Source organism: Anomaloglossus baeobatrachus, chromosome 2 (assembly GCF_048569485.1).
Source record: "Anomaloglossus baeobatrachus isolate aAnoBae1 chromosome 2, aAnoBae1.hap1, whole genome shotgun sequence".
Classification (NCBI taxonomy): domain Eukaryota; kingdom Metazoa; phylum Chordata; class Amphibia; order Anura; family Aromobatidae; genus Anomaloglossus; species Anomaloglossus baeobatrachus.
The window spans coordinates 633596059-633614304 of NC_134354.1; the positions used below are offsets into that span (position 1 = coordinate 633596059).

At 48.6% G+C, this 18246-nt stretch overlaps 1 protein-coding gene across 1 annotated transcript in view; it reads right to left on the reverse strand.

Annotated features, from left to right (window-relative positions):
- MED4 (mediator complex subunit 4) overlaps positions 1–17887 on the reverse strand; it is a 33855-nt gene extending 15968 nt beyond the window's left edge. Inside the window, exons 1-3 of the mRNA XM_075334396.1 lie at positions 17782–17887; positions 14317–14383; positions 11245–11415 (exon numbers count right to left, since the gene is read on the reverse strand). Of these exons, the coding sequence (XP_075190511.1) occupies positions 11245–11415; positions 14317–14383; positions 17782–17852 (309 nt within the window). The 5' untranslated portion in view covers positions 17853–17887. The remainder of the gene's footprint in view (positions 1–11244; positions 11416–14316; positions 14384–17781) is intronic.
- Between the last annotated feature and the right edge of the window lie 359 nt (positions 17888–18246).

An 18246-nucleotide genomic window follows, 5' to 3' on the forward strand; every position in this document is an offset into this window, starting at 1 on the left:
ACCTCTAAGGTTATAAAGGCGAAAATCGAAAAGGGAGTCCAGGAAATGTACCTTGAGAGACATATTGAATCCCAATTCTTTATAGATCTATAATAACTCCTTCACAAGAGTCCTATAGTTTGGCGCTTTATGGTCACGAAGGAAGCTCACCACTACAGTTTTGAGTGCCTCAATCTCGCTTAGTTTTGGGTCAAAGTCAGTGCGTTTCATAATTTCGCTTATTTGTGGCCCTGTGAAAATTCCTTCCTTGATCTTGGCCTCACTGATTTGTGGACACTTATTTCTAAGGTGTGCAAAACCCTGGCCATCAGGATCCATTGCCTTGACAAAGTTCTTCATCAGCCCTAGTTTTATGTGGAGTGGCGGAAGGACATTTTTCTGGAGCTACCCAGAAACTGATCCTGGACATTCTTTCTTCCTAGGACACAAACTGTTTCATGGTAGCTACGGTTTTTTAGCGAAATTTTTTTTTTGCAGTCTCTGCTGTCTCATTTGCAGAGAAAACAGCAAAACTTTCTATAGCCGAACTGCAATCAATCACTAAGGATATTACCTTCAGTTCACCACAAATATTCCACCCCTAGTTTTCATAACGATTATTTATACCAAAAGGCGCATATTTTTCTTTCAGACTTGCTGAGTACCGTATATGCCGGCGTATAAGACGACCCCCAACTTCTGCCCTAAAAATATAGAATTTGGGATATACTCACTGTATAAGACTACCCCGCTCCCAAATGAAAAAAAGTCTGCTTTGATTGCAACATGTTAATTTTAATTCCGCGAGAGCCGTACAATATGTTTTTAAAGGGCCATTGACAGATCAATCGCTCCAATGTTCACTTAGTACAGCAAGGAATGCTCCTCCCTGCTGTATAAAGCCACAACTGGACTGAAACAATGGTACTACACTCTGCTACAAACAGACACACACAACTCTGCTACAAACAGACAAACACACACAACTCTGCTACAAACAGACAAACACACAACTCTGCTACATACAAACACATACAACTCTGCTACATACAGACAAACACACACAACTCCGCTACATACAAACACACACAACTCTGCTACATACAGACAAACACATACAACTCTGCTACATACAGACAAACACATACAACTCTGCTACATACAGACAAATACACACAACTCTGCTGCTCTGTGGGGCCTGCACCCGCGGCTCGGCGGGTACAGCACCCGCGGCATCGGCGGGGGGGGGGGATTGGCAGGGCATACATCTGGGGGGTTAGAAGCAGCTCACCGGGGCCCATAATGGGGAGGCGGGGAGGGCATTTACCCGGTTAGGTCACGGTGGAGAGGGGGCCCACACAGCGCCGGACAGAAGCTCGCCTCCTTCATCTGTGGGACTGAGAAGGCGGTAGCTCCGCCCACAGATGAAATTCAAAACAGGATGTCTGCGCGCCTTAAAGTGACGGCGCCGCAGATTGCTGCCGAGGACTGTGGTCCCCGGAACTCGGCCGGGGGCAGCAGAACTATAAAGGCGAGTGGGCCCCGGCCAAGGGACAGGAGAACTGACGAGGCCGAGTGGGCCCCCCCGGCTCTCCAGGGCCCCGGCATTTGCCCATAGACAGGTAGGAGCCCTGTCTGCGAGCCAGATACGGCCATCAAAAGAGCCATATCTGGCTCGCGAGCCATAGGTTCCCGACCCCTGCTGTATGATATATACCGTATTTTTCGCTTTATAAGACGCACCTGATTATAAGACGCACCCCCAAATTTGGTGAAGGAAAAGAGAATTTTTTTTTTTAATGTTAAATGGGGTCCATCTTATAATGCCAGTGTCCCTCTAACAAATCATATAGGGTATATGTCCCTCATAGCCCCCCATCCTAAAATTAGCCCCCTTAATCTGGATATGGCCCCCTTATATTGAATATAGCCCCCTTGTGATGGCACACGTTCCCCTGTGCTGCCTATGGTCCCCTATGGATTGCACACGTTCCCGTGTTAGATAACGCCCCCATGCTGCTGCCCATGGCCCCTATAGATCGCACAAGTCCCCCTGTGTTAGATATCGCCCCCATAGTGCTCTGCCCATGGCTCCTATATAGATCGCACAAGTCCCCCTGTGTTAGATATCTCCCCCATAGTGCTGCCCATGGTCCCTATAGATCGCACAAGTCCCCCTGTGTTAGATATCGCCCCCATAGTGCTCTGCCCATGGCTCCTATATAGATCGCACAAGTACCCCTGTGTTAGATATCTCCCCCATAGTGCTGCCCATGGTCCCTATAGATCGCACAAGTCCCCCTGTGTTAGATATCGCCCCCATAGTGCTGCCCATGGCCCCTATATAGATCGCACAAGTCCCCCTGTGTCAGATATCGCCCCCATAGTGCTGCCCATGGCCCCTATAGATCGCACAAGTCCCCCTGTGTCAGATATGGCCCCTAGGCTGCTGCCCAAAGTAAAATAAAACCCTCTTTCCTTATCTCCTCCAGCGCTGAGCTCCCTCCTGTCTGGCTCCGTGCTTCTGTTCTTCCACTTCCTGGTTCTCAGTGCGGTCATGTGATCGGCACAGCAGCCTGAGATCTCTGCCTGCCTGATCACAGTGGAAGCAGGGACACGGGGAGAAACGCTGCAGGGGTAAGTAAAGCTTTTTTATTTTAGAATGAGCAGCAGCCTGGGGGCCAAATCTAACCCAGGGGTGGGCATGTGCGATCACACTGGGACGCAGGCTCATATAATATGCACCGCTGCCCCAGCCCCTCACTGCGTGCGATTTCAGCACCATTGGAGATGGACAGCGGCTGTGCATATTATATGAGCGGGTGCAGGAGATCAAAGGCTGCAGCCCGCAGCGTTCCCCTGTGCTCCAGAGCTGCTGCCCCCACCTCCCCTGGACGCTGCAGTGTACATATATATATATATAATATATATATATATATATATATATATATATATATATATATATATATATATATATATATATATATATATATATATATATATATATATATATATATATATATATATATATATATATATATATATATATATATATATATATATATATATATATATATATATACACCCCCCCCCCCCCCGTATATCCGGCGTATAAGACGACCCCCCACTGTAGCCATTATTTTAAGGGGGTAAAAAGTCGGCTTATACGCCAGTATATACAAGCAAGAGGAACAAAAAGAGAATTTTGTTTACTTACCGTAAATGCTTTTTTTTATAGTTCCGTAATGGGAGACCCAGACCATGGGTGTATAGCTTCTGCCTCCGGAGGACACACAAAGTACTACACTAAAAAGTGTAGCTCCTCCCTCCGAGCATATACACCCCCTGGATAACCAAATATAGCCAGTTTAGTGCAAAAGCTGAAGGAGAATAGCCACCCACAAGTAGAGATAGAGCAAAAAACCGGAACAACCGGAGCCTCTGTCTACAACAACAGCCGGTGATAACACGCGGAACAAGAAACTGCCAACAGGCAACAGGGAGGGTGCTGGGTCTCCCATTAAGGAACTATAAGAAAAAGAATTTACGGTAAGTAAACAAAATTCTCTTTTTCTTCATCGTTCCTATGGGAGACCCAGACCATGGGACGTCTCAAAGCAGTCCATGGGTGGGAAATAAACAGAAAACTGAGAAGTAGGCGAAACCTAACTTCACAAATGGGCGACAGCCGCCTGAAGGATGCGTCTGCCCAAGCTCGCATTTGCCGAAGCATGAGCATGCACTTGGTAGTGCTTCGAAAAGGTGGGCAGACTAGACCAAGTGGCAGCCTGACAGACCTGCTGAGCCGTAGCCTGGTGCCTGAAAGCCCAAGAGGCACCGAGAGCTCTGGTCGAGTGTGCCTTGATCCCCGGCGGGGGAGGCACCTGAGTACACTGGTAGGCATCGGATATGGCCGACCTAATCCAACGAGCTAGGGTCGGTTTAGAAGCAGAGAGACCCTTGCGCTGACCTGTGGTCAGCACAAAAAGAGAGGTGCACCGCCTAAGAACAGCGGTGCGTGACACATAGATCCGGAGCGCCCGCACCAGATCTAAAGTATGCAACGCTTTCTCAAAGCAATGAACAGGAGCCGGACAAAAGGAAGGCAATGAAATGTCCTGGTTAAGGTGGAAAGGGGACACCACCTTAGGGAGAAAGTCCGGAGTCGGACGGAGAACCACCTTGTCTTGATGAAAAACCAAAAAAGGTGACTCCGAAGAGAGCGCAGCCAAATCAGAGACTCTCCTGAGAGAAGTTATGGCCACCAGAAAGACGACTTTCTGTGAAAGACGAAACAAAGAAACCTCCCTAAGAGGCTCAAAGGGGGGTTTCTGTAAGGCCGTGAGGACCAGATTAAGGTCCCAGGGATCCAAAGGCCGCCGGTAAGGTGGAATGATGTGAGATGCGCCCTGCATGAAGGTGCGCACCTGAGCCAGTCGGGCGATACGCCGCTGGAACAACACTGACAGAGCCGAGACCTGTCCCTTAAGGGAATTGAGGGATAGTCCTAGCTGCAGACCGGACTGTAGAAAGGACAGGATGGTCGGCAAGGAAAAAGGCCAAGGGGCATGGCCGAAAGAACGACACCAGGACAGGAAAATTCTCCAATATGGGGAGATAAGGTATGCACACCAGTGACTATGGAAGGGGAATACATGGAATAGCAGAAACTGCTGTGTGAATACTGACATGAAAAATTCAATAGCTATTTGTTAGAATGAAATGTGAAAAATGGAACCTGCATTACTGCCATGAATATATGAATAAAGAGAAATTTAGCTACTGAATTGATCAATGCAGAAGAGCCCCAACACTACGCCAAAGTATTTCTCTACGTTGGGGTCCCTAGCTTGTGTGTGTCCTCTCATGCAGTTAAAAAACTTACCGTGTATGGGACGCTGAGACCCAGGCTATATATGCGTATAATGTGGATTGGCAATAGGTGTGTATGGGGAGGGTTCACAAACGAAAAACTACTAACATTAAGGAATAACGTTTGGAACTCCATTCTATGTCTGAACTGGGTGCAAAAAACCTAAAAAACATCACTATGGGGAGATAAGGTATGCACACCAGTGACTATGGAAGGGGAATACATGGAATAGCAGAAACTGCTGTGTGAATACTGACATGAAAAATTCAATAGCTATTTGTTAGAATGAAATGTGAAAAATGGAACCTCCAGTTTTTCGTTTGTGAACCCTCCCCATACACACCTATTGCCAATCCACATTATACGCATATATAGCCTGGGTCTCAGCGTCCCATACACGGTAAGTTTTTTAACTGCATGAGAGGACACACACAAGCTAGGGACCCCAACGTAGAGAAATACTTTGGCGTAGTGTTGGGGCTCTTCTGCATTGATCAATTCAGTAGCTAAATTTCTCTTTATTCATATATTCATGGCAGTAATGCAGGTTCCATTTTTCACATTTCATTCTAACAAATAGCTATTGAATTTTTCATGTCAGTATTCACACAGCAGTTTCTGCTATTCCATGTATTCCCCTTCCATAGTCACTGGTGTGCATACCTTATCTCCCCATAGTGATGTTTTTTAGGTTTTTTGCACCCAGTTCAGACATAGAATGGAGTTCCAAACGTTATTCCTTAAGGAAAATTCTCCAAGTCCTGTGATAAATTTTGGCCGAGGAAGACTTCCGAGCCTGAGTCATAGTGGAGATGACTTCGGGAGGAATGCCGGAAGCCGTCAGGATCCAGGACTCAAGAGCCACACCGTCAATCTGAGAGCCGCAGAATTCTGGCGGAAAAACGGACCTTGTGAGAGAAGGTCTGGGCGGTACGGGAGATGCCACGGCACCTCTACGGACAGATGGAGCAGGTCTGGGTACCAAGCTCGCCTGGGCCATTCTGGAGCAATGAGTATGACCCGACGGCCCTCCATTCTGATCTTGCGCAGGACTCTGGGCAAGAGAGCTAGAGGGGGAAACACGTAAGACAGACGGAACTGGGACCAATCCTGAACCAGCGCGTCCGCTGCAAAGGCCTGAGGATCGTGGGAGCGAGCCACGTAAACCGGGACCTTGTTGTTGTGCCGGGATGCCATTAGATCCACTTCCGGAGTGCCCCACTTGCGGCAGATCGACCGGAACACTGCCATCCGGGCAGAGCGGGTGGGCAGAGCCCACTCGCCGCTGTCCACGGTTTGACGGCTGAGATAATCTGCCTCCCAGTTTTCTACGCCTGGGATGTGGACTGCGGAGATGGTGGACTTTGAGTCCTCCGTCCACTGAAGGATGCGTTGAACCTCCAACATTGCCAGGCGGCTGCGAGTCCCGCCCTGGTGATTGATGTAGGCAACTGCTGTCGCGTTGTCTGACTGGACTCGAATGTGCTTGCCCTCCAACAGGTGGTGAAAGGCTACGAGAGCTAGGAGCACAGCTCTGATTTCCAGCACATTGATCGAGAGGGCTGATTCGGACGGAGTCCAAGTGCCCTGTGCTCGGTGGTGGAGAAATACTGCTCCCCAGCCGGATAGACTGGCATCCGTGGTGAGGATCACCCAGGACGGGGTCAGGAAGGAGCGTCCCTAAGACAGAGAGAGGGGCCGAAGCCACCACTGAAGAGAGCTCCTGGTCTGTGGCGACAGAGCCACCAACCTGTGCAAGTAAGAAGTCCGCTTGTCCCAACAGCGGAGAATGTCCAGCTGCAGAGGACGCAGATGGAACTGGGCAAAGGGAACCGCTTCCATTGACGCCACCATCTGACCCAGCACCTGCATGAGGTGCCTGATGGAATGACGGCGGGGCCTCAGCAGAGAGCGCACCGCCAGATGGAGGTACTGCTGTTTGACTAAGGGCAGCTTGACAAGTGCCGGCAGAGTCTCGAATTGCATCCCTAGGTACGTGAGTTTTTGGGTCGGGGTCAGAGTGGACTTGGGCAGATTGACAAGCCACCCGAATTGAACAAGAGTGGCGAGAGTGAGCGAGACACTCCGCTGACAGTCTGCACTGGATGAAGCCTTGACTAGAAGGTCGTCCAGGTAAGGAATCACTGCCAACCCCTGGAGGTGCAGAACCGCAACCACTGCTGCCATGACCTTGGTGAATACTCGAGGGGCCGTGGCTAACCCGAAGGGGAGAGCCACGAATTGGAAATGTTCCTCTCCGATTGCAAAACGTAGCCAACGCTGGTATGAAACTGCAATTGGCACATGCAGATAGGCATCTCTGATGTCGATGGATGCCAGGAAATCTCCTTGGGTCATTGAGGCAATGACTGATCGCAGAGACTCCATGCGAAAATGCCACACCTGAACATGCTTGTTGAGAAGCTTGAGATCCAGGATGGGCCAGAAGGAACCGTCCTTTTTGGGGACTAGGAAGAGATTTGAGTAGAAACCTCTGAACCGTTCCCTGGCGGGAACCGGTACAATTACTCCGTTGGCCTGCAAGGATGCCACGGCCTGAGAGAAGGCGGCGGCCTTGGAGCAGGGAGGAGTTGACAGAAAAAATCTGTTTGGCGGGCTGGAAGAGAATTCTATCCTGTAGCCGTGGGAGATGATATCCCGCACCCACTGATCGGAGACGTGTTGAAACCACACGTCGCCAAAGTGGGAGAGCCTGCCACCGACCAAGGACGTTGCTGGCTCGGCCAGATAGTCAAGAGGAGGCTGCCTTGGTGGCAGCAGCTCCTGCGGACTTTTGTGGACGCGGCTTCTTGCGCCAGGTGGGCTTCTGGTCCTTGGCTGAGTTAGTGGACGAGGCTGAGGGCTTAGAGGACGACCAGTTAGAGGAACGAAACCTCGACTGGTTCCTGCCCTGGACAGGTTTCCTGGTTTTAGTCTGTGGCAAGGAAGTACTCTTCCCGCCAGTAGCCTCCTTAATAATTTCATACAGTTGTTCACCGAACAGCCTGGACCCAGCAAATGGGAGCCCAGCAAGGTACTTCTTTAAGAAGCATCTGCCTTCCACTCTCGAAGCCACAAGATCCTGCGGATAGCGAGGGAATTAGTGGAAGCCACCGCAGTGCGGGGAGAAGCCTCCAGCATGGCAGACATGGCGTAGGCTGAAAAGGCTGAAGCCTGGGAAGTTAAGGCAACCAATTCAGGCATAGAGTCCCTAGTGAGGGAATGCATCTCCTCTAGGGAAGCAGAGATGGCTTTGAGAGCCCACACTGCTGCAAAGGATGGGGAGAACGAGGCCCCTGCCGCCTCATAGACAGACTTGGCCAGGAGGTCAACCTGGCGGTCAGTGGGATCCTTAAGTGAGGTGCCATCAGCCACAGATACAACTGTCCGGGCTGAGAGTCTAGACACCGGAGGGTCTACCTTTGGTGAGTGAGCCCACTCCTTGACCACCTCTGGTGGAAAAGGAAAACGGTCATCAGAACCACGCTTTGGGAAGAGTTTGTCAGGACAGGCTCTGGGCTTGGACACAGTGGCCTGAAAACTGGAGTGGTTAAAGAACACACTCCTTGTTCTCTTAGGCGAGGTAAACTGGTGCTTTTCTGCCAGAGAGGGTTGCTCCTCTGATACTGGCGGATTGAGGTCCAGTACAGAATTAATGGACGCAATCAAATCACTAACATCTGCATCACCCTCGGTCAGATCAATGGGGCACATGGAGGTAGCGTCCGAGCCCCCAGTAAAGACATCCTCCTCGTCCTGCGAGTCAGCTCGTGAATCGGAGCCGCGGGACGAGGAAGGAGAGGGGACCCTGCGTCTCCTTTTAGGAGGACGGGGTCTGGGAGCAGATGAAGAATCCTCTGTGAGCTCTGCAGAGCGAGCCGAAGCAGCAGAGGTGCCCTGAGAAGGGGGCTGATGCATGCTCAGCAGAGTCCGGGACAACTCTCCCATGGAGTCGGCAAAGGACTGGGAGATAGACTTAGAAAACAATTCTACCCAAGCCGGGGGTTCAGTCACCGGGGCCGGAGCAGCCGGAGGGACCACTGGGGAGACTCCAGGCTGAGGCACCACCATGTTAGAGCAGGCATCACAATGTGGATATGTGCTCGGTTCAGGCAGTACGAGCTTACATGCAGTGCATATTGAGTACAGCCTTGCTCCTAGTGTGAGACATGCTGCTGAGGTGGGGGCTCTGCAGTAAAGAACACACTCCTTCAGAATGACCCCCAGAGAGTGTATAAGAAGGTCCACAACCAGAGGTTGTGGCTTACCAGACCGTTTGTGTGCCCTCCGGATCCCACAGCTCGGACCCCCAGACAGGTTATGCAGAGATGCAGCAGCCAGCGCCGATCAGTGTGAGAACGCTGATAAAATGGCGCCGAGGAGAGGGGGCGGGGCCTAGTCCAAGAGCGGGAACCGGAGGGCCAAGGAGATATACAGGGGAGGGAAACATCTCTTCAGAGAGGAGTGTCCTCCCCTGTGCCGAACGGCCGGTGGGCGGCGCCGCACTGTCCCTCTGCATGACTGACATGCAGGGGCAGTGAAAACGAAACTAGGCCTCAGCCGAAGCCTAAATTTTACAATGCGGCCGGCGCGCAGGCACCCTCGGCGCGGTTCTCAGGTGAAAACCAGAGAACCGGCCGGAAATGTCACAAAAGTAAACTGACACACTCTCCCCAACAATAAAGATGCAAGGGACCCCCTGCAATAACGTCTCAAATACTTAGCTTGTGAGACGCAGGGCCAGGTCCCTGAGGGATGAGTGCTCCGTCCGGCAGGGTCCTGAAAGGGCTGCGGATGGAGACCGGTCTCCTGCAAAGCAGTGAGAACCGTGCTGGCTCCCACTTCAAGCCAGAGCCCGAGGGATGGTGAAGGAGCGCGGCATGTAAGGCTCCAGCCTTGAAATCAACCTTAACAACACCGCCGACACAGTGGGGTGAGAAGGGACATGCCGGGGGTCCAGCTTGGACCCGCTTTTCTTTAAACTCTTTAAAATCAAAAATCAGATGAGAATGCATGTGTGGATGTGTGCCTCCTGAACACAAAGCATTGAACTGGCTATATTTGGTTATCCAGGGGGTGTATATGCTCGGAGGGAGGAGCTACACTTTTTAGTGTAGTACTTTGTGTGTCCTCCGGAGGCAGAAGCTATACACCCATGGTCAGGGTCTCCCATAGGAACGATGAAGAAATGGATTTTCGTTGCCAGGCATACACTGCACAAGACTTCTGAACATGGCCTGTGGTATCTGGAACAAAGATGTTAGCAGAAGCCACTTTTAGGCAACGTGTAAACTGCACTAATCACCATCATAGGGCATTGAGTGTCAGGACATGTGTGTCGAACAAGTCACTGCTGCGGACACTGGTTGGTTAATGAAAAAAGAAAGAACCCAACACTAGAATTGAGTGAACCTCAGGCTCTGGATTCAGGCTTGGAAAATTACATGAAAATCACTCTAGTGAGTATTGCACTGTGGTGGTATGAGTGATACGCAGCAATGGGTGCACTGCGGAAGTGTGTGATCGGCTCAAATTTGACTTATATTCTGCGTTCACAGAGAAATAAAATAAAAAAAAAATAAAAAAGCACCGCTCACCCACCTCTGGAAATGTTTTGCTGTGGGCTAAAAGCTAAATACTTCTGAAGGTGGGTGGGCGGTGTTTTTTTAATTTAATTTCTCCGTGAACATTACATCTTAGAATGCAAAATTTGTCAAATTTGAGCCGATCACACTCTTAACGCAGTGCTCAGATTGCTACGCATCACTCAAACACCAGCACAGAAAGATACTCACCAAGGTGATTTTCGGGTCATTTTCTCAGCCCGAACCCAGAGCCTGAGGTTTGCTCTTCTCTACCAGACACTCAATTATATTCAATCTATTTTGTTGCTTTATTCACCTCTTGAACTGCTGCTGAAAGCTCAGGGCGTGCTGAAACGTTCAAGAAATGAATAAAGTAATAAAATGGATTGAATATATTTGAGTGTTGGGTTTATTTTCTTCTTTCCTGGACAGTTTTCCACGTGCACCAACCTTTGAGGGTTGAGTGCTGATCACGTGTTGGATTTTACTGGTTGGTTAAGGGCTGACCAAACCAGAAGGGACAGAGGAGAGCGAGACCTGACCAGTGGGATGAAGAATTGACGGGATCTGTGTGCACTTTGTTTTTATAGCACTCAGGCCATATGTTTACTACAACAAAAGGGATGGAATACCTCTTTAAAATACAAATAAGCAAATAAAAAATTGGGTGAGGAAGTAAATCATGTTTTACAGCAATGTAGGCAAACATATGGATTTCTGCAGAATTGCATTAAACAGCACTGGCTCCATATTTGGGACGTAGAGTAAAGGAAGACATGGATCCCAATTGTAAGGAGAACCACTTACCAGAATGTGTTCAGCCTCTTTTAGCTGCTTTTGCAGTTGCTGGATATCGCTGTCCCTTTTTTCGACTTCCTTTTCCAAAAGCTGCATTTCTTGGTGCACCTTAGCCTGATTGAAAGCCACTTTCATGAGCTCCTGAAACTCTCCATCCTTCTGAATTAATAACTCTAAAACCTGAAAGAGCAAAACACAGCAGAAAGCACATTTTATTACAGAATAAAAGACAAAAAAATTGGCTGTTTATGGATGTTATTCACTTCCTTTAAAAGGTAAGGTGTCGCATATTTTTATTTTTGTATTAATAATAGTGATTATGAAATAAAGTATTTATAATACAAAAATGAAACTCATTGTTTATTTAGTTTTTACTTAATTCTATTTTTACTGAAACACTGGGGGCTGCCATCTTGGATCTGCTGTTTGTAACAACAGTTACCTCCTTTATGGCAGCCCTCTGTGCATTGGGTCCGATTGTCGGACTGCGACCCTATTTTCTAACACAGAGAGCTCCCTGGTGTGAACTGGACGCGACCCCTGGGCTGTCCAGCTCTCAGCAGACGAAGATTGCCGCCATCTTTGTGGAGCTTACAGCGTATGCTGTGTGCTGCACTTTCCCCGTCACCCGACGGGATGGGGCGAGTACCAGTGGCGGGCAGTGGTAATTGCACCGTAAGTGATCCTGGCATGCTGCTCCCCTCCCCCACCGCTCACTCCCTGCATGTGCTCACCTCAGGCCTCTGCTCCTATGTGCTGTGATTGCTGACAGGAGGAACAGACACCAGGCTGACAGGACAGGCTGCTGGGGGCGCAGGTCTGAGGTGAGTGCATGCGGCTAGAAGCAGTGATCGCGGCGTGATATCTGTAGTGCAGTGCCGGGCTCAGGCTGCAGATCACCCCTACCCCACCCCATGTCACCTTGGACCTCCGATCCTGACCAGCAGCACAGTATACAGTGGGACGCTGTCCTTAGTGACACTTTAGAGATTAAGATCACTTTGCGGTCACCAACAAAATGGCTCTGCACAGTGATCCTAAACTTCATCTTCCCTTCTCCATTGGGAAACACTCAGATGGGGGGAGGGGGGGGAGGTGTGACATCACACATTATTTCACCGACTTTTACTGCAGATGTAATGTGAGCGAGTTCTACAATAGGATTTCAGTAGCCACTCCTAGTGTTTAAGAGTGGAAAATATCAAACTTAAATTTTTTATATTTTTCTCAATTAAAAACAAATAATATTTAAACTAAACATTAAAACTTTGCATTTTTTAGTTATTGTTTTATTTTTTTTTGACAACACCTTCCCTTTAAGTCTCTACACTGGTAAATGGTAAACCTGAATGTGTGTTGTAATACATTAGTAAGGCTACACATGCCACAGTAAGGCTATGTGCGCACGTTGCGTAACTACATGCAGTTACGCTGCGCTTTGTAGCGCAGCGTAACTGCCTGCGTCCTGCATCCCCTGCATAAGCTATGAAGATTATGCAGGAGCCGTGCGCACGTGGCGTATTAGAGCGCAGCGCTTCGGCTGCTGCCCGAAGCGCGCGTTCTAAGAAGTGACATGTCACTTCTTCTGTGCGCTTTGCCGGCAGCTCCTGCTCTGTCTATGGGAGGAGCTGCAGGCAGAGCGCATGGAATCGGCTTTTTTTTTTTTTCACTACGGACATTTTCTGCAGCGATTTGAAGCGCATGTGTGCTCTTCAGATCGCTGCAGAAATTTCTGCAGTGACTGTACGCAACGTGCGCACATAGCTTTATTTTGATATTACAGCTATATGATATGCTTCAAAACTATTAACAGCCCACAGTGGGTTCCATTAACAACTGACTCCCCTCCCTATGTTGGGTCTTTAGAATATAAAAAGATGTCAAACGAGTATATCATAGGGTCACTTCATCACAAAGGGGTCAATCCATGCAGGTTCACCTGTATGTTGGACACTTTTCACAGTCTCTCTCATAACAAAGTTAGAAAGTTTATTAAAAAGTGTAACTATAGCAAAAAGTCAGAGTTAGGCTATGTGCCCATGGGAGTTTGTACCTGCAGATATATCCGCAGGTATGGTGGCAGGTTTCCCGCAGCTGCTCGCCGGAGTACATTAGTACAGAGAAATATCTGCGGTAAACCTGCGGACATTCATGTGAATTACCTGCGGAAGTCCCGGCCCTATCTCCATAGTGGAGGGCCGGGATTTCCGCAGGTAATTCCGCAGAAAGAATTGATATGCAATTACGTGCGGCTGCGGGACATCCACAGCACGTATCCGCAGCCGCATGTATCCGCAGCATGGACACAGCACTTCCCCTGTCCCATAGGATAACATGGGGAGTGTCTGTGCATGCTGAAACCTGCGGATTTATCTGGAAAAATCGAGAAAATACGCAGGTTTAATCTCCTGTGGGCACATAGCCTAAAGCTGGATTTACACTCCACAATTACTGCTACAGAGGGTAAGCTTGTTTCCCCGATAATCAGGCAGTGCATTAACTTAACAAATGAGCAAAACACTTTTTCGTTGAGTGAAATGAGTTTGTAAGCGGACATAAAATCATTGTTCTCAGCGGCACAGGTCAATCCTGCTGAGAATAATGATAGTGTATGTAAACTTCTGGTTTCAACTGTACAATATCTAAAAAGACACATCTGCATGTTTTTCTTACTATCTGACATGGAATCAGATTAAACCTTTCCAGGGTCAGTGGCAGCAGCCAGAAATGCTCAGTTTTAGGGCTGCCCCGCCAACAGATAGCGGCCGTGGCCGGGTACTGCACATACGCATTCCATTGAAATCAATAGGTGGTAGATGTGCAGTACCACGCCACTATCAAAAGACAGAGCAGGTCCAGAACTGAGCGTTTCCAGCTGCTGCCGCCTACACCGAGAACAGCTGATCATCAGGGGTGACGGGATTTGGACTCCGGCCGATCAGACATTGCTCACCTCTCCTAAGAATAGGCCATCAATGTAAAAGTAATGGATAACCCTTTTAAGCATTTTGGGTTATAACAGATTAGTATGGTCAGAAAGAACACGATTCCGGTTTTCTTAGAAGGCTTTCAGAATTTTACCTGGTTTTCTTCTCCAGGTTGACTTAGTTTTTGACTCCTTGAAAGCGCCAATAATTCTATCAGCTCTCTGAAAGAAATTACAGAAACCTGTTACAATATAAAATAAATCAGATGACACCTATGGCCACACGAGCTATAGGCACAGTGCTATAGAACATGCAGAGCCAGAAACAGCAGCTATAAGGCTTTGTGTCCACGGTAGAATGTACCTGCGGATTTTTCTGCATGAAAATCCGCGACTTTTGCGGCAAATCCGCACCTTATTTTTGCCGCGGATTACCGCGGATTTTGATGCGGATATTTTTTTTTTTTTCCCCCATTCTAAACCCAAAATCCGCAACAATAATTGACATGCTGCAGATTTTTCCGGATCAAAATACACGGCAAATCCTCCGCGGAAAAATCCGCAGCATAGACACAGCATTTCCAAAATGCCATTGAAATGGCTTGGAAGTGCCGCTGCTGCAGATTTTCGGAAAATCCGCGGTAAATCCGCTGCAAAATCTGCGCAAAATCCGCAGCGTGGACACATAGCCTTACTGTATACCACGGATCCTGCATTGACAGAGGTCACATGCACACTGAGTACAGTGGAACCTCGCTTAACGAGTAACCCAGTTAGCGAGTATTTCGCTTAATGAGCAAAGCTTCCTGTATATTTGTAACTCAGTTTACGAGCAAGCTTTGCTGTACGAGCAAAATACTCACCGCACACACTTCCGGTTCCGTACATCCACCGCGCTCTAACCCGCTCTTGCAGTCCGCACAAACACACAAATTATGACACAAACACACATATTATGCTCACCTTACCTTCCGTTCTATCGCCGGCCTCATGGTTCTTTTAGTTCGCTGCTACAGGATGTGTATCCGGTAACCATCACGACGATGGAGGAACTTCCGCTGTCAGCCGCTTCTCAAAGGCAGCGCGCTGACCAATCAGAGGCAAGCGGCTCCTGCCTTTGATGTCAGAGCTCTGGCAGCGAAGTTGCTTCCTCGTCGCGATTGTTAACCGATACACATCTTGTACCGGCAAACTGCAAGATCCAGGAAGTGTGTGTGCGTTTGTGCATGTGTGGAATGGCACAATAGGGGACCAGGATGGGAGATTTAACAAGTTGTGGAACGCATTGTCTGCATTGCAATGATTTCCTATGGGAAATCTTGCTTTGCTGAACGAGTAACTTGGTTAACAAGCACAGTCCCAGAACGGATTGTTCTCGTTAACAAAGGTTCCGCTGTATTTGGGGAAGTTTTTACCTCAGTATTTTTAAGTCTAAACCAGAAGTGTGTGATAAATGCATAAGTGGTGCCCGTGATTCTATTTTACTTTTCCTCCGATTGTTCTACTCCTGGTTTTAACTTACAAAAACGTGAGGAAAAAAAACTCAAATACTTAGAGGACCAACCACCAGGATTTTGCTATATGAGGTAGAGGCGGTGCCCATTAGGCTATGTGCCCACGCTGCGGATTTTGCCGCGGATTTACCGAAAATCTGCAGCAGCGGCACTTCCAAGCCATTTCAATGGCATTTTGGAAATGCTGTGTCCATGCTGCGGATTTTTCCGCGGCGGATTTGCCGCGGATTTTGATCCGAAAAATCTGCAGCATGTCAATTATTGTTGCGGATTTTGGTGCGGATTTTGGGTATAGAATTAGGAAAAAAAAAATAATCCGCATCAAAATCCGCGGCAAAAATAAGGTGCGGATTTGCCGCGGATTTTCATGCAGAAAAATCCGCAGGTACATTCTACCGTGGACACATAGCCTTAGGCAGTACGATGCTGAATCCAGGCATAGCTGTTATAGAAAGATCCGATGCTTGGTTGATTAAATATCTTTAAATCAAAGTTGCTGAAATGCACTGCTCTTTGATGGGTGCACCGGGGCAGGTCTCAGTGGGTCGGGTCCTCACGTTTATTCCTCCTGTCGTCCTCTGGCATGCCCCCTTTTCTTTATTTGAATATCACGCTGTCACTGCTGATGATGGCGGCATTTGTGCAGTGCCACAGTACTCAGGTCTTCATTAAAATGGCGCCACAGTCTGGCCATGCGTGTACCGCGATCTCCGCCACTATTTTATTGAACACACTGCGGTGAAGATGATAAGCATCGGTGCATGTGCAGATGTAGAAAAAAAAAAATCTTCACATCCACCGATGTTTCTCATGGTCTTCACTGCAGTGTGTTAAATACAATGGCGCCGGAGATTGCGGTACGCACATGCGCGGACTGCGACACCATTTTAACGAAGATCTAAGTAAGTCTGTGGCAATATCACGCACTGCCAATAAAGCAATGGAGGCGCGATATTCAAATAAAGAGAAGAGGGCACATCATAGAGGACGCTGGAGGAGGAATAAACGTGAGGACCCGGCCACAAAGGCCCATCCCATTGCATCCATCAAAGAGCAGGGCATTTCTACAACTTGGTTTAAAGATATTCAAACCAACCAAGTATTGGCTCTTTCTATAACAGGTATGCCTGGATTCAGCATCTTACTGCCTCTGTATGGCACCGCTTATACCTCATATAGCAAAATCCTGGTGGTTGGTTCTTTAACGTGTGCACAAGGTCTTACATCTCTTGAAATAAAACATTGATACCAGATGGGAAATAATTTACTATTTAACTTCCTCATATTTTATGAGCTTTTAGTGAGTTAGAATCACATATATAAAGAAAACCAAAAAAACTTTATCTGGACAAGTTTACCAGAACCTCTTCTCATATAGATGTACTGTACACGCTCCTAGCACTTTACATGTATGGAGCAGGCTCAGTGCTAATGGAGGAATGGTGCGCATCCTCCACTGCTGATCTATTGTTCTGCACTGTGGCCTGATTGTAGTGATCAGAGGGTCCCAGAGGTGGAGGAGTGGGGGGAGGGGTAATGTCTCAAGCAAAAATCACCCATAAAGGGGGAATTGAAGGGGTGTCTCCCTTGTATGATATCTCACACCTTCCCTCGGCCATCAAAGCCGGATCAGTGGATGTCAGGCCGGTCTACCCAGTGATCTGCTGTCTCCAGTAGCGGCCAGATGTAACCAGGGCACAGCGCGGAGCAGCACAGCTCTGTGCCCGTGTATGGCCGCTGCTGTGACATCGGTAGCGGCCTCTGAAGTGTACAGAGGGCAGAGCTGCTGAGCAATGGGAGCAGCACTTTATACCCCAATGAATAACAAAGGGGTCAGACATCACCCGGCAGGCGGCCTCTATGCAGATACGATCAATGGGACGCATAACATATAGATCACATAGGTAAAATAATAACCCCAGGTGTCCATCAGAGGCCCCACAGCAATGTTACACTGGGAGGTCTGAGAGCAGGTATCTCTGCAATACACAGGCAGCCTCTACCACAGACTATACACGGACGGCAGCACCGAGCACAAGGAAATCGGCAGCACTGTGTGTATGGCTCCGGCGGTCACATGTGGCACGGCAGCGCCGCGGACGTTACCTGGACAGCACCTCCAAGTCATCCAGCACACTCACTAACTTCTCTTTCGTGCTCTTCTCCGTGGCCGCCATTACAGCTCTGGACTCCCAGCATGCACTGCGGTAAGCCCACGTGAAAAGAGGCGGCAACCGCAGAGAAGGTTCGTGTTTTGCAACAGCGCCACCTGCTGGCTCCTCTGCTGCAGTGCGGCGCCTCTCTTACGTCACTTTTGCCATGGTTACCTGGAATTACCTGGTGTAAAAATGAATTATTCTGACTTTTCCAATCTGACCCTGTATTGGTCCAGCCTGATTTAGAACATCTTTTGATAGTGGAGGTTGATGCCTCAGATATTGAAGTGGGAGCGGTGTTGTCACAGGGTACACGTGTCTCCCCAGTTTTGTCTACAAGTACTCAAGGAGTCTCATGATTCTGTCCTTGCAGATCACCCTAAGATTAACAATCCATTCCAACTAATAACCAGGA